This window comes from Falco rusticolus, chromosome 1 (genome assembly GCF_015220075.1).
Source record: "Falco rusticolus isolate bFalRus1 chromosome 1, bFalRus1.pri, whole genome shotgun sequence".
In the NCBI taxonomy this organism is placed as follows: domain Eukaryota; kingdom Metazoa; phylum Chordata; class Aves; order Falconiformes; family Falconidae; genus Falco; species Falco rusticolus.
The window spans coordinates 87923367-87945720 of record NC_051187.1 but is presented as its reverse complement, the minus strand read 5'-3'; the positions used below and the strand labels follow the sequence as shown (position 1 = coordinate 87945720).

Here is a 22354-nt window from a genome sequence, read left to right as displayed (position 1 = left end):
ATCACTTTTGACACCAGGACTATGCTTGCATATGATCTAGGACCCTTCAACATACCCTTTAATTCCTGTGCTGCACAGTCATATCAACGTCTTTCTTAAGAGGGAAGGTCTGAGAAACACATCAGAAAAATGCCACATGCTTCCATTTGGACAAACAGGTCAATGGTTACACAAAGAAATGAGGCAGGAGGCAACAAAGATGCTCAAACAGTTTTTCTTCAATCAAATTAGAAAAAAAACTATGGTAGAGATAACCCCAGGAAAGAGCTAGTTGTACCTTGGTAAGTGGTAAGGAGCAAGAGGGTGAAAACATGAGAAGATACTCAGAGGAACACCAGTCTCTGGACATACTACACCTTTATTTTAAACTCAGGTTGTGCTACATAGGCTTTACTCGCAAAAATCCTCTTCAGCTCTAAAGCACATGAAGTAGTCACTCTCAGCCCAAAGAAAGGCATCACCTCCACTCAGCGTGGAAGATGCCAAGGAGCATCTACACCATCTAAACCGGGCACAAGCGGCTGAGGGGACAGCCACACCCAGCTTGCCCTTCCTACACTCCATCACACTGTGTGAATGTTTGCAACAGCAGCAAAAAAGATCGTTTGGGGGATGGATAGTGCAGGGATAGTGTTGCATTCCTCTGTGGAGGGAGTCTTGGGAGGAGCAGGAGGGAAGAGGAATTTGCCCCCGGGGAGCAGAGAGATTCCAGACTGTGAGATAAAGGGCTGAGGAAGAATCGTGTGTAAATACATACCCGCTGTAAATGCACTAAACACTCCAAAACTCACCTCCACAGGGTATTTACAGCGTCCAGAGAACAAGACACATTTCTACCATACAGTCAATTAAACAACTGCAGCTGTATTAATACCTACTCATTTAATAGCAGCATGCAGAGGCCCCACTAAGGAATCCAAACTGCCCTGGGTACCACACGACCCCAAACAGCCATGATCTGCACATTAAACTCTTCAAAAATCTGACTTTGTGCACAAAGAAGTATTGATCACAAAAAAGAAAATGCCAATATAGAGTTTGTACTGTAGCAACGTACTGAAACTGCTTGAAGCATCACCAACAGATGGGGACCGCTCCCTCATCTTCTCATAGCTCACATTTGGCTCTTCTCCTGTCCTCCTTGAAGTCCTCTTACTTTAATTCAGATATATAATGCTCTGCAAATTCCAAAGAGGAGTAATGCTAACAGCAACAGCAAACAATCTTCCTCTTTCCCACAATATAAAGTGTTTCTTGCTTTGTACAGCAACACTGTGTGGTTCCATTATCATTTTCCAGCCAATTTTTTTATAATAAATGCTCCAAACCAACATCTCTAAAAGTGCTGTATGAAATTCCAGGGGGCCAAACTCCCTTCCTGTCACCCTGCCCTGGGAATGGGTCTCCTCAAAGCCGTGTCCCACCTCCGTCAGCCCGACGTTTTTCCTCTTGATGACATTCTGTAAACAGTTGCTCAGTGTTCGGGTCAGCAGCAGGTTTGTAGATTTTCTAATCATATCATCAACTTCAGTGGAGCTGAAAAGTAAAATTAAAAGAGAGATGTGCAAAATGCTCTATGGGAAGAAAATCACTTGGAGCCCTCATCACCCAGTCTTCTTCCCAGCCCTCTTCTGACTCAGGTGTGATCACCCATGCACTGCTTACAGGGGCTGACACATCAGTATTTACCAAAATACCAACATTTTAGGCCTTTTTGTGCATATGTCGGTAATGAACAGGGACTAACGCATGCTAAACCTACACCCCTGAGCCTCTCCTCTTAGTGGGGCTGGTCCAGCATGGGTAAGAGCAACAGCACTAACCTGTGCAGCCCACCCAAAGCCCTGCACACATTGCTGGATTTCTGCAGGTTCAGTACGCAAGGGGAAAGGGATCAAAGACCTGCAATGAGGGCAAAATACAAAATCAACCCCCGAATACTCCCCTAACCTCCTCACGGCTTTTTCTTTAACTAAATCAGACTGGATCCTCTCGCAACATGTTCGTGGCCTTTGCTAGACGGCTGCATTGCTGAAGTTTGGGGGTCTGGCTTTCTGCTGAAGTGCTGCTGCCCCTCCAAGGTGCACACCAGCGAGGTGCAACCTCTCCTTTCCACGGGAGGTTTTGGAATCCCACCCTGACACAGGCTCCTTTGATCTGTCCTTGGCCCTGCATTAGCCCTGACACCACGGGGCTTTTTCTCTGGCAGCACAGTGACAGGCAGCAGTTAAGGCAAAGAAAATTTCCAACTGGAAGGCCGAGAAGCATTAATAACTTTATGGCTCCCAGTAAATCAAGCCCCTGACCTTTTGCTCCTTCTCCTGTTTTACCTGACAAATGGGCCAGATTACAAAGCAGGGGTTGACATGAGAAAAGAAAGCAAACCTTGCATTACCCCACCGCTGGCGTGCAAGTTGGGGGATGCTGGGGTGCTGCTACCGGGGTGCCTGCTGGCACAGGGGTGGGCGCTGCCAGCCCTTGGCCAGCCCACACTTCCCAGATTTCTATGCCTGTTTAACATTAGAGCAGATGCACTGAGCCAACCCCTGGTGCAGCAGTGCCTGAGGCTCAGGAAAGCAAGACTGAGCATTCTCCAACAGCAACCCTGTGGTCACAGCAGCCCCCTGGGCCCGCTCACCCTCCCCAAGTGCCGCGCGTCCTTCAATCTACTCAATTTTTGAAGTTATTCGGGACCATCCTTGTGCTGCTGCATGAGAATTTCACTGGAATCCCCCAAATTCCCAGGAGAAGTGGCAAATGCTGCTCCCTGCTCGCGTCTCTGAGCAAAGGCACGCTTGTGTTTCCGCGAGACCAAGAAAGCCGTGTCTTGCTGCAGCTTTCCCAAGAAAAGCCCAGCTGCACAACTCCCCGTACGCCCAGCAGCTGCTCGCCACACTGCGCTCCCCAACAGGTTTCTCTAATATTTCCTTTTCCCTGATGTTTAGAAGTCTGTTTTTCTGAGCTACACGCCTGCCAAGGGTTGACCACTGTCTCTTCCCAGTTGGACGCAAGCAGAGCAGGGCCAGCAGCTCAGCAAGACCCAGCTCCTGATAATTTAAATTCAACGTCATCAGCCAAAGTCTTAGTGTGGGTCTCTTCTAGATCACCACCACTGATCCCTGTGAGTTTATTTTCCTTCTGGTTAGCGGGGAAGCGCATCCTGTGCCAGCAATGATCAGAGTTAGCCCACTTCATGTCCCAGATGGACCCCTTGGCTCCTTCTCGCAGGGTTTTGATGTGCAGTCCAAGGTGATGCATTTGGATTTTTTAAAGTGGAACAGAAACCAATATGTGGAGGGAAAAGAAACCAGCCAATGAATTCTTCTGGTCTTTATACTATGGGTAGGGATCTCAAATAAGGTTTTACTTAAAGATAAACAAAAAAAACCCAAATCCCAAAACCCACCATGCACATACTCCCCAGGCCCTCCATCATCCCCCAGGAAGAACTGGATTGTCCCAGTCCCCTCCACCAGACAATAGCATGGTTAAATACAGCAAGCACAATAAAATCTAACCCTGTGATGATCTACAGATGGTAAAAAAAGACACCCGAGGAGATATAAAGCAAAGGGGTGGTACAAAAGGACCCTGTGACACCAGGGGCGGCTGCCTGCTGCTGCCGGAGCAGCATGGGAACCAGGGAAGGGGGCCAGGGAGCCAAAAGGGCTAGATCCACGCTCAGAGAGGGTAAAAAAAAAATATGTAGGGAGCAAAAATACACAAAGCTGTATCTTTGTACAAACACTGTGGCCCTTTCGGGATTTTCCCTGGGAAATGCTGAAATGCAATATATAGGGATTCACAGAGCAAGTCCCCAAGGATGCTGTAGGTGCAGAACGGGTGAGGCTGGAAGCGGAGCTGGTGGCTGGAGCTTCCAGCATCTAGTGGAACCAAGAAAGCAGAGATGAAAAACACAGGGGTTTGGACATGATGTCAGCTTTTCTCACTAAACCAACATGGCAATCAAATAGGTCGCACTGGAAAAGCTTGTGCTTTTTAATTCAAACGTCAACCTGTCATCAGGGCGTCGAAATTAAACAAGCCAGTTACTGTCTGGCTGCGTGTACGCCCCGAGACAGTCACGCTCTTGGCAGGAACAGGATGCTGCTGGCCTCTGCCTGACGCCACAGCCAGCACTGACGGCACGAGGTTGCCATATCACCAAATGGCTTTGGAAATTGAGGATTTGCTTTAATCGCTCACTTCAGCTGCAGGAACACCTCAACCACGATAGCCTCCAGGGCATAAACAAGTAGTGCTTAGTAATACCACTTAGCACTTCCGTGCTGCTTTTACTTCTTCAAAGCACTTCTAATCAAGCCTTCTCTGCAGACACACCATTTCCAAAGGTTTCCTACTCTGATTTCATTTGTTGGCTGCACAAGCTAGAAAATCAGGTTGTAACTTTAGTTACATGGTGGGCCAGGCAGTCTGGTAACCTCTGTGGTCGGGTTCCACCAGAGCAACAGGATCTAGAACATGTCCCATGAGGTCTACGCCCTGAGTAAGGAAAAAAAAAAGTAAGCATTCCTTGGGGGTAAAAAAAAAAAAAAAAAGAAAAAAAAGGAAAAAAAAAAAGAAAAAGAGCAGGATTTGAGCAGGTGCTGGACTGCAATCTTCCAAGCCTTCCCTGGTTCGACAGAAGAGGAAAGTGAGGGTGGAAACAGGAATGATGAGTGTTAGCCACTGCCTTGCCCAGCACTCTCCTGGGTGAAATGATGAACCAAGTGGTAGTTCACACCAACCACGCAGAGCCAGTGCCCAGACCAGTGGGACCCGTTAGCAGAGAGTAATGGTACCAGTCAGCTGCATGGTGCTAACTCTCGCCTGTGAAGCAGAGGTTGGGTCTTGCGTCAGCAGATGGGTCGGATCTCCATTCTCAATACACAAGAGAACAAAACCCCCATATGAACAATATTGTTCGTGGGGGCTGCTTGCTCCGTATGTCTGATGGCAATTGGATCTATCAGCTTCACATCAGTAGAAGTTGGTCGTGGTGTGATTGTTACTAAGGCTATGCACCTACTCCGTGATCACAGACCAGTAGGAGCACAGGAGCAGTAATGCAAGCTATTAAAGAAACTACATTATCTCCTCTCTCCTAAAGCTGGCTTCCAAAGGACCTACCTGATGTAGTTTTCCAAGCCCCTGATATTTTATTTTATTTCAATAACCTTATGTACTTAGATTATTTTCAGCACTTTAAAAATTGTATCATGAGTTCTTTCAGGATTGATGCTTTGTTTGGAAAAAAAAACCCAAAAACCAACCAAAACCAAACAATCAAGTCCTGGTAGATTAGAGCTGACATCTCATCCTTCCACCCACTATTTTCCAAAGATATTCGCTATCTTTCAAATGGGAAATTCCACTGGATCGGGTGGAAGTCTTCTGGTGAGTAGATACTTTCAAAGCCATCTCATCGATGAACTCAAACACATGCTTTTTAACAAAGGCAGGACTGCTGAAAATATAAAGGAGGTTTTCTTTCTCCTAATGAAATTAATAGAGCCAAACCAAAAAATTACAACCCTTATAAATGCACACCAAGCTCCAAATTTTCTTCAAATACTTGAAAAGCAAAATAACTTTAACAAGCATATCAACATAAAGGAGAACACTCCTGTCCAACAAATACAAGAAGCTAGTTTAAAAAAATAATTAGAAAAAAAAATACAAGCTGCATTTTCTGCCATAGGCTCTGGTCTTCAGGAAAAGACCGCAGAGTATTTAAGCGAACCGTCTGGGTTAATGACAGCTGATGTCCTGTATCCCATAGCAGTAGTCATGACCTTCAGGCCTCCCGTGACTGACGGGCTGACCCCAATCACTCCAGGGTGCAAGGTAAATGACAACCAAAGAAGAAAAAGAAAGAGAAGAGAAAGAAAACTTGCTGCTGGCTTTGTAGCCAAGCTTCCTAATAAAACCTAATTCAAGCTGTCAGGGTGAAATGAAGAAAGTGTCAACAGGGGTTTTCAGAAAAATATTCCAAATTTTTGGCTCGAAAAGCCAAGAGCTGGGATCCCTTCCCCCAGCCCCCACACCACTCCTCAAAAAAGGCTGGAAAATCCAATGTCGAAAGGAATTTTAATAACATGTCCAGGGGGACCCCTGAGGAGGGACCCAAGGGGACACTTTTCTTCCCTTCCCTGACAAACCCAATCACCTCTGTAATGGTGAAGAGCACAAAAGTCATGAGGGAAGTGCCAACAGAGGGGTTTGGTGAAACCAGCATCCGTGTGAAACAGGACCATTCAGTCGGCTTTAGAAATCGAGATGTTTAATGGTGACCCACAGGTTAAGGGCCCTGGGAGCCACCAAAGAGAACAACCTGCCACCAGTGAAAGGCTGAGATCAAACGTGGGGTGAGAAACATCCTGTGCTTCCACATCAACCAACGAGCTACCGCGACCTCTAGCAGAAGATGGAGAGAAGGTGCCTCTCCGAATTACTATCCCTCGTACAAAGGAAGAAAATTAAAACCCTGAAGAGCTTTGTGTATGCACTGAAACATCTGACAAGTCCCCAGAATGCTGCCCTAGCTTCACACCAGCACCGGGGCAATGCCCAGTGTGTCAGGCCATGGCCCAGACGCGAAGCTGCCAGGGGAGGTGAAACCCCACACACATTCCAACCTCTCGCTAGTACGGTGCTGCAAGGGGAAGAAGGATTCCTCTCTTCCAGTAAAAATCTTGTTATTCATTTATATACCTCTAACCAAGCTGAAGGTATTATTGGGTGCAAAAAGAAAGCACAGCTTGCAGTTTCTGGTGAATATAGTTGTTTTCCAATCTCACATACATACGCACGGGGCAAAACCAGTATCAAGGCACCTTGGGATGGAGAAGGGAGGGTAAACACGTGGAGTATTTTGGAGGCTTTAAGAAAAAAAAATCAAATCAGATTATTTGTATATAAACTCCCATGGGAAAGAAGAAAAACAAAAACCTTAAACCAGCAGCCAAAACTCATTAACTCACAGGGTAAATCAAAACCTCAGGAGTTTTGCTGACAACACGCTCCTTGAGGGACAGTCCGGGGAGGCCATGCAGAGGCTGCAGATGTTACATCAGGCACTGACCCAATGACAAGTGGACACTGCTATCTTTCTCAAGACAACCACATTCATCGTTTAGCACAAGTGACTCAGAAACACCTTGGAGGAAACAGCCTCACCACCTTTTATACAGCTAGCGTGGTCCTGGGCTATCTTTCCCTGCGTGATGCAGCTATTTTTGAAGACTTGGCCAGTCCTTTGAACATGAAGGATGCTACCGCTCCAAGGTAACCACCAGCCATCTCCAGCCTGGACAGGGTATATTCCAAGCAGTTGAGCAGCATGAAGGGTTGAGGAAGAGAACTCATATTTTAAACCTGTTGAGATCTTTCAGTGCAGACAACACCTCCATATTACAACCGTTAAGCACAGCCATCTCCTACCTCAGATGAAGGTCTTCTGAAAACTTCAGACAGGCGTAGATGAATTCCTTAATCTGATTGTAAACTTTAGGCACAAACTCAGAAAAGGGGAACTTCTTTGGAAACGGTTGCTGTAAAATACAGGAGAGAATTCAAGTCAAAGAGCAGATATTCAACAGGAGTGACGACTGCTTTCCAGCAACGTGTTCCATGCAGTCAAATTAATTCTCGTATTTAGCTAAGTCCAGCAATGAAACAACAAGCTAGCATTTATTGTATATTATATAAACATTTCAGCCAAGTGAAAGACCAGATAATCACTTACAAATGGCACATGGGTGCATAAGGGATTTGGAGCCTGAAACAGGCTGGAAGGAAACTTGCAGCTCGGAGGGAGTCGGCAGCACAACAGGACCCTCATTCTCCCTCCTAACTCACTAACTCATATGAAAAAATCCTGTTTTAGAACTCCCTGGCTTTTATCTTCCACCAGGCACAAGGTGTTTTGCTTGGTCACCTCCCACAGTTGCTGCCCAAGGTGAACACTTGCTTACAACACCAAAAGCCAAGAGGAAACAGATGTACTACACCAAATTTTTCCAACCAGCTTTTACTCATAGCGCACACATGGCTGGGAGGTACAGAGTGTAATAGTAAGAAGCTGGACCCCATGATACAGTTTTGGGGGAAGGACATAGGCTTTCTGAAATCTAAACACTTGACTTGGATCAAAAACCCTCCCAGTTCTAATTAAGTTCACCAGGCTTGGAGCTCGCTGGCTGCCAGATGTGGAGCAGAAGGCCAAGCAGGCTTTTAAGGGACACTGGCTAGGTCAAATTTGGCTACATTTAGGTTTTGCAAGCACACACTTTTACAAAAGCCAAGATACACCACCTCATTGGGCTTTTTTCTTTTAAATATGAGATTAAAACAAATAAAGGTCAATAACACGCTTCATAAAATGGGAAAAAAATAGCAATGGAAGCAGAGATTTCTAGTCTCTTGTCTACTGCAAGCGCTGTTCAGCTGCGATAGTACACTGTGATCTGAAAACAAAATTGATGAGGTACTGCTATACACACTTTCCTCACCCACAGCAGGAGAAATGCATCACACGGAAAGCATATTTATTCTTTTCCCCTGGTTTTTTTGGGGGGAGGGGGAGGGGAGGGAGTGGTTTTGTTGCTTATCTAGGCTGGGGGTTTAGGTTTGGGGTTTTTTTTACTCTCTCATTTGCAGTTCTCAATGCCACTAACAAGGGTGCGGAATTTTCCTGCACCAGTGGACACACTGTGCCACTTTCCTCATTTCAGGATTACCTTTTCGAGTTCTGCATCTTGGAATGGGAACTGTCCAACTATTTTCTTATAAACTTCTTCATTTGTCACTGGGATGGGACTGTAGTTATCCGAATCAAGTATATTTCTAAGAAAAGAAAAGAAAAGTTAGTAAGACAGTTAGTTCTGTGATGACAGATCAACCACAACTTTGCAGATTCACTGCTGGGTCGGGAAGCTCTTAAGAAGTAGTGCCAGGCTATGATGTGATGCCATGGGCCTAAACTTCTCCCCAGGTTTGTGACTTTTGAAATCATCTTTGCTGCAGCTGGACTCAGTGATCTCTCCCAGCTCCCTGCCTTCAGCCTGCACAAAGCCACAGCCAGAACTTAACGGTGATTTTAATCCAGACTTGAGCTTCAGCAGCAGCCCCAGTAAAGCCCAGGTGAGCTTCAGTCGGGCCTACCTCAAGGAAGATGGATGCTGAGCTACCAGGGCATTGACCATCCTCCAGCATCTCTTCCCAATGCCCCATGCTTAGAGACAACTCAGTCCTCCTGGGAGGTGCAGGGAGGACCATCACAGAATGAGCTGGTGGCTCCAGAGCACAGCATGGGATCCTGGATAATACACCATGCCCTACCTGTGGGCAACTGCTCAGCTCACGGATGTGCCTACAGCAGCAGCACAGCGACACAGGGACACACCACGGATGTCCCGAGACACCCAGGACTCAGTGCTGGACCAACGGCACAGTAACGCTGCTGCCACACCAGACTTTTGCGTCCTTCCATCTATTGACTGTCAATGTGAGCTTCATAATGAAACCATAACCTTATCCCTCTGGGACATAAAACATCTGGTCTACACCAATTTATTGCACAGACCTCACCACACACAGAATCCTCACAACTGTATTTAAATTGGCCCTCCCTGGGTACAAGGAGAGCCCAAGGCCAAAAGCTTACTGTTGCCCAAAATTTAAACTTTTGATCTGAAAACATTTTATTTATGGGCTAAAACTACTCCGCAGGGTACATCTCATACGTTTGCTTAAGAGCTTCTTACCTGAAAACTCCTGACCATTTCTTCAGCAGGGTTTCACTATACTGGTCTTGGATCTCCAACAGCATGTCAAAGAGCTGGTTTACCGGGAAGCCGTATCCCTGCAGCAAGGTGGGGGAAGAGAGCAACTTCAGGTAAGAAAAAGTCACCAGCAGGCAGCTGAAGATTATTTTCTCAATGTAATAGGGAGCACGTGGGCAAATTCTCCCCTACCACCACCACAGAAATGAACGGTGCTGGTGGAGGGGTTTAGGTGGTGATTTATCAAGGTGGAGAACCGAGGGGTATTAAAAGCTGGGCTGGGTGCAGGCAGGGGCACAAAAGCTTGGCAAAGTGGCCAAGGTTCAGTTGCTGCCCACAGGCCAGCCACACCGCACACGGAGGGAACCAGGCTGTCCACTGGGCCCAATTCATGCGCCACAATGCCAAAAAAAGAAGCTGAGTCACTACAGCAAGCCCACATGAGCCATTTCACCCCACTGACTGACACCACCTGTGAGCAACACAACCATTGAGCAAGATAAAGAGCGGTCATCAACACCCGTGTACCTGGAGCGTATCTGCAAAGAGGACGATGAGGTTCTTCAGGTCTAACACCAGGCTCGGGTCTGAGCAGTAGGACTGCAAACAAGGGGAGAAATTACAACATGGTTTTAACTGCAGCACACGTGAAAAATATTACCCTCAGCCTTCCTGCATTATCACTTGAGCGATAATAAATACACAGGCACGCCGTACAGTCTTATGATCAGCAGCTTTTATCCTACAGCCCATGCCCTAACGCTGCACAGGGCAAAGGAAGGCATGCTGATAAGGGTATCTCTCCTCGTAACACACTGCTCTTGAGGCTCTCCATGATGAATAAGGATTTCAGTTGCTGTAGATATACCTGAAGTGTCTCTAAGATTACCCAGGAGCTGCTGGGGAAGCGAGAGGAGATGAAGCAAATCAGCGCGCTGTCATACCAGGATGACAGCAGCGCCTCTCATTTAATATTTAGTGTGTTGTGTCTGATGGTAATGAAGCATCGCAGCAAGGCATCCCCGAGCCCTGCATGAAGGCTGCATCGCTAAGTGGTTCAGGCTGAGAAAAAAAAATGCTGCATGCCTATATTTCAGCAACATTAATGGTCAGAGCTACAATGCAAGTATTTATTGCGGGTTGGGACACTGCTCGAAACCCTGAAGACACAACTCAGCGTAGTGACAGCACTGATCGTCCCTCCAGAGACACCCCACGTCACCCACAGGCTTCGTGCGCTCTCTGGACACAGCAGACAACCTCCCTATGCTGAAAATATGTAAAGTTTCAGACAAAGTCTTACCAAATATAGAACCAGTGATCATAAGCTGGAAAGAGAAACAGATTTAAAGCTCTCTGGAAACTCAAAGAGGAATGACTCCATTAATCAATGCGAAAGACTGGAAGAGACACATTTTCCATTTCACTGTCCAAAAAAGAAAGTCAGAAAGAAAGATAATGCCCTAAAGCTATCAGAAGCGATAAAAGATGTCCCTGTCTGCAGCAAGGAAGAAAACACAGGGATAACTTTGGCTGAAAGGGAAGAACTGAAACAGCCTCACCAACGTGAGAATGCTCCACCAAGTCTCAGAGGCGATACGGGATGGAGGGCGCTGGTCTACACGGGAGCTGCAGGCTGAGCAGCGCTTAGAGGGAACGGCAATGACCACAACGCTAGCGTTGAGAAATCATGCAACTTTCATGATTACTGAAAAAAGCTTCTCCTGGCAGCCACTTCATGCATGAAGTTTGGCATCACAACAATTTGTCATGGCAACAAAGTTGGTAAAATTGAAAAATATCGTGTTTGTACCTGGCTTACCATCACAGCTTCCTCAGAGAAAACCCCACTCAAAAAGAAAATGAACACAGGCTTACAACCTGGTGGGGTGTACATCGCTGTGTTTATCCCCTTTCAAAACACAGAAGCTTAAGTGGAAGGAGGCAGCTTTCCAGTCAACACAACAGCCATGCCAGACGGAGCCAGAGCACCCCGTGAAGCCTCTGCCCTCCCTCATCCCACCTAGCTCCAGGTCCATCACCAGGATTATCCCCACCTGCACAGATAAAGCCAAACAGCTCACCAGCAACACCGCCCGTGGGTGACCACACTAAGCTAAAGTCACGGGCACCTAAACGCAGACCTCAGCATGGTTCGCAGTGAGCAGCGTATTGTGTCTCCATGCAGAAATGTTAGGGTTTTCACAGCAAAGAGCAACGACATCATTATCACTTGGGTGCCACCACATGCACGTTACACCACGTTAGATGCAGCCCCGCAGCACACGATCCTGCAGCATCCTTGTGCTCTCAGACGGAACTGCCATCCCTGAGCAGCAGTGATTTAACACTTTTGGTTTTTCCTGGAGAAAATGGCCCAGCAGTTTGAAAACGCACTTGTGGAAAGACATCAATGCTTTTCCTTTTAAGGACAAATGTAATTTTTTCATCCCATTAACCAACAGGGTTTTCAGAAAACTCCAGTGCTCCCAGCTGAACCAGTACACCATTATATACCAGATCATACCAAACCAGGGAAAAACTCATTTTTTGCAATTTGCTTTGGTTTTTTTGCTCAAGCAGAGAAATACTGAAGCGATAAGCCATTTTTCCAAACTTCTTTCAGTATGAAATAAGAAAAGAAATCTATTCAGTGTCATTCTACACACCAATGATCTGCAGTTTGATAGCAACTCATTCACTGCCATGAACTTTAAGGGAATATCAAACAAGGTCATACTTCAGTGTACCAAATAAACGCCTTTTTGCCCAGTTTTCTGGGACAAACTGACTCCCTCTGCTGGTGCTTTTCAAAAGTGATCAGCGATGTATTTTATCCCGTTACCAAACCACTGTCGTCTTCTTTCCATTCACCCCAAATATTGAGAGTTTGGTACAGGGAAATGCAGTGCATCAAGAGGCAAAAAAGGCTGGAGAAAGCTTTTGGGGAAATAGCAGCGTATCTTCATGCTACTGCTTTAAACAGGGTCATTGGAAAAGAGGCAAAACAAAGAATACTACTGTAAAAGCCAGTATTTCCAGCATGTCAAGTCATACTCAAGCAACAGCTGAGCAACCCTGGGCTTTTACTTACTGAATGTGTTCTTAGTGCTGCAATAGTTTTTGATAACGCCATCTCCCACAGCTCATCAATATAGGCTCTATTTACCAAGCCCTGCGTTGTATGCAAGATGTGATCTTCAACTACAAAAAACCTAAGGGAGAGGAAAAAACGGCACCGTTATCAGAAGTTACAGGTTTCGAGACATCAAGAGCTCTGCAAACACCACATGCGAGGGGCACACAGCAGCTGCACATCCACAAATCTCCAGAGCAAGCTCAGATTTGCAGTAGTATTTGTATCAAACATAGCCAACGCCAAACACCTTATTCACCTATTTTTAACATCACAGTATTTTATATGCTGTTTCACTGTATTACAGAAGTGAGCTAAAACACAGTTGCTCCTAGTAATGCCACTCTGCGTAATACGCAAAGGCAGAATTTCCCCGGTCTTAAGTTCTCCACCCCATTATTTCAACAAGAACCACTGACTGAACTCTGCCCCAGCCAGCAGCAATCACCTTACAATTGGTTAACTGCAGGGAAAATAATGCCTCGCACCCGGATACACCACACGCTCAGTTCACTCCAATCTCCAGTTATCAAACATGCTGGCCAAAAAGAAACTGTATTTTTCAGGGAGCAAGCATGGCACCAGACATTCTAAACAGCAACACACAAAATCTCAGCTGTGTTTTGACAGGGAAATTCATCCCAGGAGCACAGAGAAGGTGAGCAGCGCACGTTGCATTTGTACTGGTCGTGATTAAGTGTTGAAATTATTATTGTTAGCTGTAGAAATTTCAACATAATCCCCTATCTTTGCTAGATTGGCAGTCTTACGTTGTCTCCTCTTAGAGCTTGGGTGGTTTTGGAAGACTCTTGTCAAATCTGAGTGCAATAAGAAGCTCATAGGAATAGAGGCTTGAAAATCACCTCCTTTACCAGGAAAATAATCAAAGAATAATTATCAAATATTAAAGAATAATTAAGGCAGAGGGCCTATTCATCTCATTAGTGGGGCAAGTAGATGCACATAGTCCACAGAGATTATTTACCCTCAAACTCCCAGAAACGCACTTGCTGGTACAAGAGCTGGCAGGTTCCTCCATGCACCCACTAGTGACACAGCAAAGTTCGTGGGAGCTATAAAATACACTCTAAAATGCTTTAAAAGCCCAAACCACCTTTCCCCCCCAGCCCCCTTGCTGTTTCAGCTCTCTTTAAAGGACCCTCAAAAAGATCAACATTCCTTCCTCCTCCTCTTTTAGCTCCTCAACAACAAAGCACACACATATTTAGTGAGGATGTATATAAAAAGAATACCTACCCTACAATTTGATTAAAATACTTCCTATAGCCATCTAAAGTTTCATGCTGCAACAAAGAAAAAGTGAGCAAAGATTAAAACAAAGGTGGCCACGAGCAATTGGAAATAAATCAGAGACAACCCATCGGCAATTGCACGCCCAGCAAGAACCCTCCGCTCCTTTTTTCAGCAGAGCAAGTGTGGGCACTGCAAGCAGGGGACCCGCATACCATGTTTGAAGGAGGCTGCAGGACCAATCTGGCTTGTTTTCTTCTCTGCTTCCTATAGTAACTCTCAAAGGTTTCTCGGGCACCCTGGAATACAGAGAAGATTAATTCAAGTAATTATAAAGGTTGGCATTAACAGATAACTTGCGATACTGAGCATTTAAGATGCGGATCTCATATTCCTCCAGAATTACCTATGCAACGCTCTCCTGCAAAATGCAAATCCAAATGTCAGAAAAGAGTTTTACTCAAAACACCAAGTCAAAACCCCAGCTGTTCAGGTATAAGAGTATCTGATGAACTCTTGTGTACCCGTTTTCCAGTCTCGCTGTGCAGATGTGGCATACAGAAGTGTGCAACCAGTTCCTTACTGGACCGTGATACAAACAAACATCCAACTTACTTAACCATAGGGGCAGTGAAACAACTGATACCTAGTGTTAGCAAGAAGAAAGAGGGGACAAACAATGCCAGAAATTCTTTCACTGATTCATGGGTGAAGAGTGATGCAAATCCACAAAAGTTACGGAATTTCAGAAAAAAGTGCTTGTGTGGGTTATAGCAATTTATAGGACCGGTCTCTATAGCTGGGAAAAATGATCAAGACAGAGTTTTGGGCTCACATTCTCCCAACTTTACTGGGGGTCTGAGCCTCCAGAGGAGAGCTGGTTAGTCCTGAAAGCCAAACCCAGGCATCGCCACCCACACCAGGCACTGTGGCAGGGACCTGAACCGCTCTTTTGGGGGCTTCATCTGTAGGTGGCTTGTTTTACCAAGCCAGGCTACATCTGAGCATCCCCACCCAGACAACAAACCCATGAGGATCCTCAAATGCCATCGACCTGCTGAAGCATTCAGATGTCCGCCTACTGCCCTGGTCCCCTAGGCTATGTAAAAGCTTGCTGTTTTATCCCTGCTTGTTCCTCCCTCCTCCACGCCCGCACTGTTTTATGTCTGAAATTGGATTATAAACACTTCAGAGAAGGGACAAGGTCTTGCTTTGAACTGTTCCGAGCCCCCCAATAAATAAATAAATAAATAAAATTTAGAAAATCTCATTTGGAATTCACAAAACAAACAACACACAACAACAAATATCACCTGAGCAAGGCACCAGACATCAATCTTCTCTACTACAAAAAATAAATTCACTAAAAGAAAAACCTGACGTGAATTTAACGATTATCCAGTTACTACGGCATTATACAACCAGGCTGCCTTAGGATGCCCTCAGCTAAAGGGGTCTTATGAAATGTCTGCAATAACTCCTTGAGGAGCTATAGCCTGACTTGCTCCTTGTCTCCTACAAGCTGGAGCTCAAGGCTTAAGGAAAAATTCAGCCTTGCTGATGTGCCCAGCAGCTCTCCCACCTAGCACTGCCCTTCCCAAATTCTAAATTTCATCCAAAAAAACCTTCTTGCCACCATGCACATGCACTGCAAAGACTATGCAGATTTATACCATCAATTCTTTCTCTGAATTATACTTTTTACCCTAGCCGAATATCAAGGGTGCACATGGTGGCCACATCCATCCAACCATCAGTGGTGCCAACAGCCTGGCAAGGAGCAAACTTGGGTCAGGTATAAATCTGAGCCTTTGTCCTGCAATCAAGTTAAGCATCAGCTTGGACCTACAAGTAATCTGACATTTTAAGAAAGCTTTTTAGAAACAGAAACTACCTGGGAACCAGCAATTCCATGCCATATTTCTTCTTAATGCTCTCAAAAGCTGTTTCCCCCTTGAAAGATAAGTGTCATGAGCCAGAAACCAGTATCTACAGGTTAGACCCAGAGCAGGGTGGGATTATTACCTACAAGCAGGGAGCTCTGACCTCCCTTTGAGCTCCTCTCCTGGGCCTGAGAGCCAGTGCTTCCCAGGATGCTGGTGTTACCCACCTCCTCTCAGTATTGGCAGCGCCACAGGAGAACCAAGACAGAAGGGCTGTCCCACTCCCACCCCACCACTGATGGGACTGGATTTAAAGTATTTATTAAATCCTGTCATGCTCCATCTCTCAAAACCTACACAAGTGGCACAAAACCCCCTGACCATTTCCATCTTGACCATGAGAGCAACTCATCTCTGGTAGCATCACTGAGATCTTTGAGTGAAGCTACTCACTAACCTAGCACAGCCCACTGCTACCAATGAGTTTGTGGTGCAAATTCAAAACTGAAGGTGTTCTTTCCCTATTTCTTTAATAAATTAATGTATAGCATCACCGAAGGCAAGAGCACACCAAGGTTCAGCCACAATCCTCAGTGCAGCCACCACAGCAGTCACTCACACCAGCCACTGTGTTTCGCCTTATGCACCATCATATAGAAGTCAGCAAGACATCAATTCCCCATTACTCAACATGCATAAGCTGCCGCTTCCCCAAGCTACACAGGTGAGATTTTTGTGGTGACCTCGAAGGCTCACTGGAAACTTGGAAAGCAGCTCATCAGGAGTGCGAGGCTGGTGTGAAAGCAATTAGCCCTTTTAAGATCAGATTTTGAAGATTTCTGCTCAGACTATGCCAAAGCAATTCAGTTCAGCTGAAAACACTTTCTCTTATCCCTCCAACTGAGCTCCAAGAAGAGATCCTCCCTGATCACCCCACCCTCACCATGCATTTCTTCAAGACAGACAGACCAAGAAGCCATCCCCCAATGCGGCTCTGCTCCCAGCACAGCTCTGCCCGTCCTCCCATTGCCCTGCCACACCACAGACCCTATCCCGTAGCTGTTCACCTCATTAAAAAGCTTCTTCATTTGATGTGTCCACTTTCCCACCAGCTGCTCAGGAGCACACATGGGATGGTGAAGGTCACCAGGTGCTGCGAGAAACAGGTGCCACCAGGTCCCAGGGGACAGGGCAGAGGGCATGTGTCTCCATGGCAAAGAACCGAAACCCCCGACCCCATCATTCAGCTCCTTCAGCACTGGGAATAAACCCCACACCAGGTTTCTATCCTTATTTTACTGATGGCTTTGAGGAAGATGAAGCACCTGGACCAACTTCATAATATTTTCTGAAAATTAAACTATTTTGGATTGCGCTTCCAGAGGAAAAACTATGTTTTCCACAAACACAAGTAGCAAGAGTAATCTGAGCTGGGCTGGAGACACTGCACAAGGAGTCACAATAAACCTGCCCCTCAGCCTTGGAGGGAAGCCCCTTCAGCCTCACAGGGTGCTCAAGGCTTTGGATGCCAGTCCTCCTCGTTCCCACCCAACAAACAGCTTTAACTGTAGCAGAAGAGAAGGAACAGCAAAAACCTTTGAAACCATTCCCAAAAAAAGTAGACCACATTCACATCTTAACAGTTTCCCTAAAGCTCACAGCCTACAGACCTGCCGACGTGACCAAAACCATCTCCCTCCCAATGCACTGTTCCCTGTATTTTCTTTCTTGAGCCTTTTTTGAGTGCCCCAAGAATTGGGGACTCTCTCATGAGAGGGCACTCCAACAAAAAACTCCTATCCAAACAATCTCCCTGCACACTATCCACGTTTTTCTCACATACAACTTCATCCTTTTCCCTCAAGCACATTCCTCCATCATCCCCCCAGATCTTTTCACTGCTCACATATTACACTCTTCCAAAACTGGGAAGTCACCCCACTTTCAGCGGGGGTTTTTTTGGCAGTTTTAGCTTAGACCACCCAGCTTCCCACATTTTCCCTATTTAAGACTATTACACCTATCAGGTCTTCAAATAATACTACTCCTCTTTATTTCTTAATATTGTTCTCCCCTGAGTGTAAAAAAAAAAAAAAAAAAAAAAAAGAGCAAAAGGCAAACAAACAGAAATAAACCACACCAAAAAATTAGCCAGAATACACCACGAGACCCCGTGTTAAGACTCTTCACCTGAAACACCACACAGTATTTATACTTCGATCCCATTCTCCTCTCACAGCCCCATGCCTGGTGGTTTTTCACATTTAACCAATCACCTCTTTACCTACAGTTTACAAACACAGTATTCTGGGACGTAAATGCTGTACACAAGGTATTGTGAGAAGTGATTTTTGAGAGCATCACTAAGCCAACTTGGGTTGTTCAGGCTCAGCCTCTCGTAGCAGCCAACAGAGGTGCAGGCAGGTATGCCCACATCTGCTTAGGCAGGCAATCTGCTGAATAAAAGATCTGTTCCAGAATATCCGGAGTGGTTCAGCACAGGATGGCACCCAAGCTGAACAACACCTTCACCAAACTTCAACAAAAATACTAGACTGGAGCTCAGCTGCAAGTCAGAACGTAAGCTCAGAGCAGAGCTGTATGTGCATGTGCCCTAATCCCACTCTCCATGTCCCCTTGGTGGGAAACAGCCCAACTTTTTTCTTTCTTTTCCTTCCTCCTAAAAGCAGCTATTTTATTCTGTAAATACACGTTGCACCTGCAATGTTTTTCAACAAAACCCTCGAGGTGCACGTTGATCTCAAGCAGCACATGGCAGGTCTGAGAACAAACACCACTTGGGAAAGACTATGGATGGCACAGCTCCCAGCCCTGCCTCTCGTGGGATCCAGATCCACCATCGACCTTCTGCAGAAGCAAGACACTGCTAACACATGTTGTTACAGCATCAGCATCCTTGCTCCCCCTGGGTTTCTTGTGAGCTCAACCCCTCACTCAGGGAAATCACATACTCTTGGTGGGGAGAGGAGAAGTGGGTCCCTCTCCTATTCATCTATTCTGTCTTAATGAGAAGAGGTTTCACCCAGCTCTCAGTCTCTTTAAGTGAGCAGGAAGAATCAAAAGCTACGCTTCCAAACTACACATTTCTTGTAATCACTGGTCCAGGAAAAACCCTCAATAATGCCTCATATTTTTAAAATTACCGGGCAGAACCTTCCTTCTCAAATTAGCTTCAGTGTTCACAGAGTTGGCAATGACAGGCAGATAATTAAGATCGTAGATGAACACCACATAAGGGAAAACAGAATATAATCACAAGAATGCAAAAACAACAGCTGAAAAAACCCAAAGTAGTTTCATAATTCAGGAGCAGCAGACAGCTGAAAGCAAATTGTGCTGTGAATTACACAGGGGAAAATGTGCTGGAAGTTGTATTCTGCTGTTGTCCTCAGCAAATAGTTAAAATGCCCAGTAAGATGGGACTTCTTGGATTCAGAACACATAGATGACAATGTTTGGATTACTAAATTTCTGCTTAGCTGGAAGCAGAAATGCACCCTGTGTACTTCATGTAACGATAATTTACTAGCTGCATACAACTGGGTAACACATGCCATCAATAACCCCTCGCTCCCCTGGGGTTATTACTGGCTGAGCCATCTCAAACACCTCGTACTTGCAACATCGTTAGTTCATTCCCTAAAAATGAGTGGATCTTCTAAGTTCTGGCATGAAAATATCATTGCAGTGACAGTAAGTAAGGTGATGTGCTACAATAATATATGCTGACCAGATTCCTCCTTTGATAAAACCAAATTGCACTTAGCTTAGTGTATATATGTGGATACCAGTTAATCATGTATGCAGAACCAACAGAAATAGCCCCAATTTACTTGTAACAGCCTAGTTTAAAATCCACTGGAGATCTGGTAGCACCTGATCCACAGACCATGCCATTTGCATCACTGCAGCTCTAGTTTAAGCAAAGAGTGATGAATTCAGCTGACTTTCTTGTGAGCAGGAATCTTAAACCCACCACCCATCTGGATTTATTAATGTATTAGCACTAGCTACTGCATGACCTAGGCTTCTTTTAAATTTATCTCTGGCCCTTCATCCTCCTTTGATTTTGGTCTGCAAAAATTCTCAGGCACATGTTTTGGGAATTCTCCCAACTTTAGGAGAGATTTACACAGCATCTCACCAAAGCACAGCTCCGCTCCTATACAGCCCGTCTCAATGACTTGCACAACTGTTTCCCGAGAAGCAGATCAGTATTCACCTATCTATGAAAGCCTGCCCTCAGGCTCCTTCTTCACAAGGGAGAATTCACTGAGGAGCTCCTAAAATCCAAAACATTGTACCTAAGTGTATGATTGATGAGCTCGATGGGTACCTGGTCAGTACACATCCATACCTCTGGATTCAGAGGGCTGTGGGTTAACAGGTCATGCTCCACATGGAGGCCCACAACAAGGAGAGAATGACAGCAGGGACCTGCCTCGCTTAATGTCTTCATCAAAGACCTGGAGGAGGCAATGGACTTTGCATTTGCAAAAATATCATCCACTTTGCAGATGCCCCCAAATTAGGGAAAAGTCAATACACTCAAAGGTAGGGCCACAATCCAGAGGGGTCTTGGCAGGCTGAAGGAACAGGCCAACATGAACATGATGAAATTCAGTAAGGACAAATGCCATATATCATATGTGAAAAGGAAGAACCCCTGAACCCCCTGCAACAACACAGTCTGAGGACCACTGCTTTGGGAGCACCTCTGTGGATAAAGACTTGTACGTTTTGGTAGACAGCAAGCTTAAAGGTGAATCAGCAGGGCATCCTTGCAGCAAAAAGCAGCCAAAAACATCTGGGGATCTAACCCTAATACCTACCACGAGGTCACTGTGAAGATGGAGTCAGGCCATCTTCGCAGTGGTGCATGGCAGGAGGAGAGGTGATGGGTGCAAATGAAACAGAGACATTTTGACTGGTTGTAATGAAAAACTTTTTCACAACAAGAACAGTCAGACAGCAGAAAGAGTTCCCCAAAGGTGTTTTACAGTCTCCATCCTTGGAACCTTTCAAGACCAGAGTGGATAAAGCCCTGAGCCTGGTTTGATCTCACAGGTGACTTGCTCTGAGCAGGAGGTTGGACTAGAGACCTCCTGAGGTCCCTTCCCACCCAGATGACCCTATCCTGTGAGAAGCACGCTTTACAAACATACTATACAGAGTTTTCAAAGCCCCCAGGTATTTCACATGTGGTTTATTTCCCAGCCTGGCCTGCAAATGTCCTGAACACCAGCCATTTCCCATGTGTCACGTTCTGCAAGGAGGAAGGGCCAGAACTGGGGCCAGGAGTCCCATTTCAGGGGTTAGAGTCACAGTTTAGCTGACCTCAGTCTCATTTCAACAAGAAACAGTATATTCCTTTTCCCCCATGTCAATGAGCAAGACTGCTGTGATGTGTCACCCCTCACCTGGCCGTAACGGCCCCTACAGATAGCGTTTCATTTTCATTTGCCTACAAATGCCGAACAACGCCTGGCATCGTATCCATGCCAAAGGGATGCTCGGTCAGACCTGTATCCCACTGCTACTACCCTCTTGTAACCCCAGAGTTTCGCAGGCATACCCAAAACCAGACCCACACGTACAACCCCTGTCCCGATGGCTCAACAGCTCAGAGCAGTGGTCTGGAGGGGACCTACCTTGCCAAAAGCAGCACAAGTATTAAAACCCTGCAAATAACCACTTTGCACCCCAAGATTACCCTAAAAGAGGCCGTTTGTTTTAAGAAGAGATGACTGTCCAGCACTTCAAGAAACCAACAGGAGCTTGTACACTACTTCGAAACAAGTTGCAAGAAAACAAGCTTAGAAAATAAGCTTAACATGCCCTGAAGATCTCTCCAGGGAACACCACTAATGAAACAGAAAGAAGTCAGACTGTTAAGTAGATGTGTAATTTTAAAAATGTAAATATTCCCAAACAGTATCACGGAGGCACACGGGTACGCATGCAGGTGCTCAGCACTGAGCATGTAAGCACTTTGCTGAATCAGGATCAAAAAGGAGGCTCCTGCTCAGCCCCGTGGAACCACTTGTTGACTGTAAACACCACCTCGATACTGAAAGCAAAAAGATAAAGCTAACCAGAAAATTGCGTGGGGGGAAGAGAGAGCGGCAACACGGCAAGTGCCGCTTTTGAGGTGAGCCTCTCCCTCCGAGGTTTGCAGAGCTGTGCATGCTCGCAAGCAGCCACGTTCATCTCCACGTGTCCTGCATAGCTGAAAGAGCACACGTGAGAGGAGAACAGTCACAGCCCCACCTTGTCCT

At 45.9% G+C, this 22354-nt stretch overlaps 1 protein-coding gene across 6 annotated transcripts in view; it reads right to left on the bottom strand.

Annotated features, from left to right (window-relative positions):
• Positions 1-22354, bottom strand: part of EXOC6B (exocyst complex component 6B) — a 306436-nt gene that overhangs the window by 107110 nt on the left and 176972 nt on the right. For all 6 annotated transcript variants that reach the window (XM_037388258.1, XM_037388288.1, XM_037388268.1 and 3 more), the window contains exons 9-16: positions 14388-14471; positions 14179-14225; positions 12880-13000; positions 10314-10385; positions 9768-9865; positions 8742-8847; positions 7444-7553; positions 1425-1536 (exon numbers count right to left, since the gene is read on the bottom strand). In XM_037388258.1, coding sequence (XP_037244155.1) covers positions 1425-1536; positions 7444-7553; positions 8742-8847; positions 9768-9865; positions 10314-10385; positions 12880-13000; positions 14179-14225; positions 14388-14471 — 750 coding nt within the window. The remainder of the gene's footprint in view (positions 1-1424; positions 1537-7443; positions 7554-8741; positions 8848-9767; positions 9866-10313; positions 10386-12879; positions 13001-14178; positions 14226-14387; positions 14472-22354) is intronic.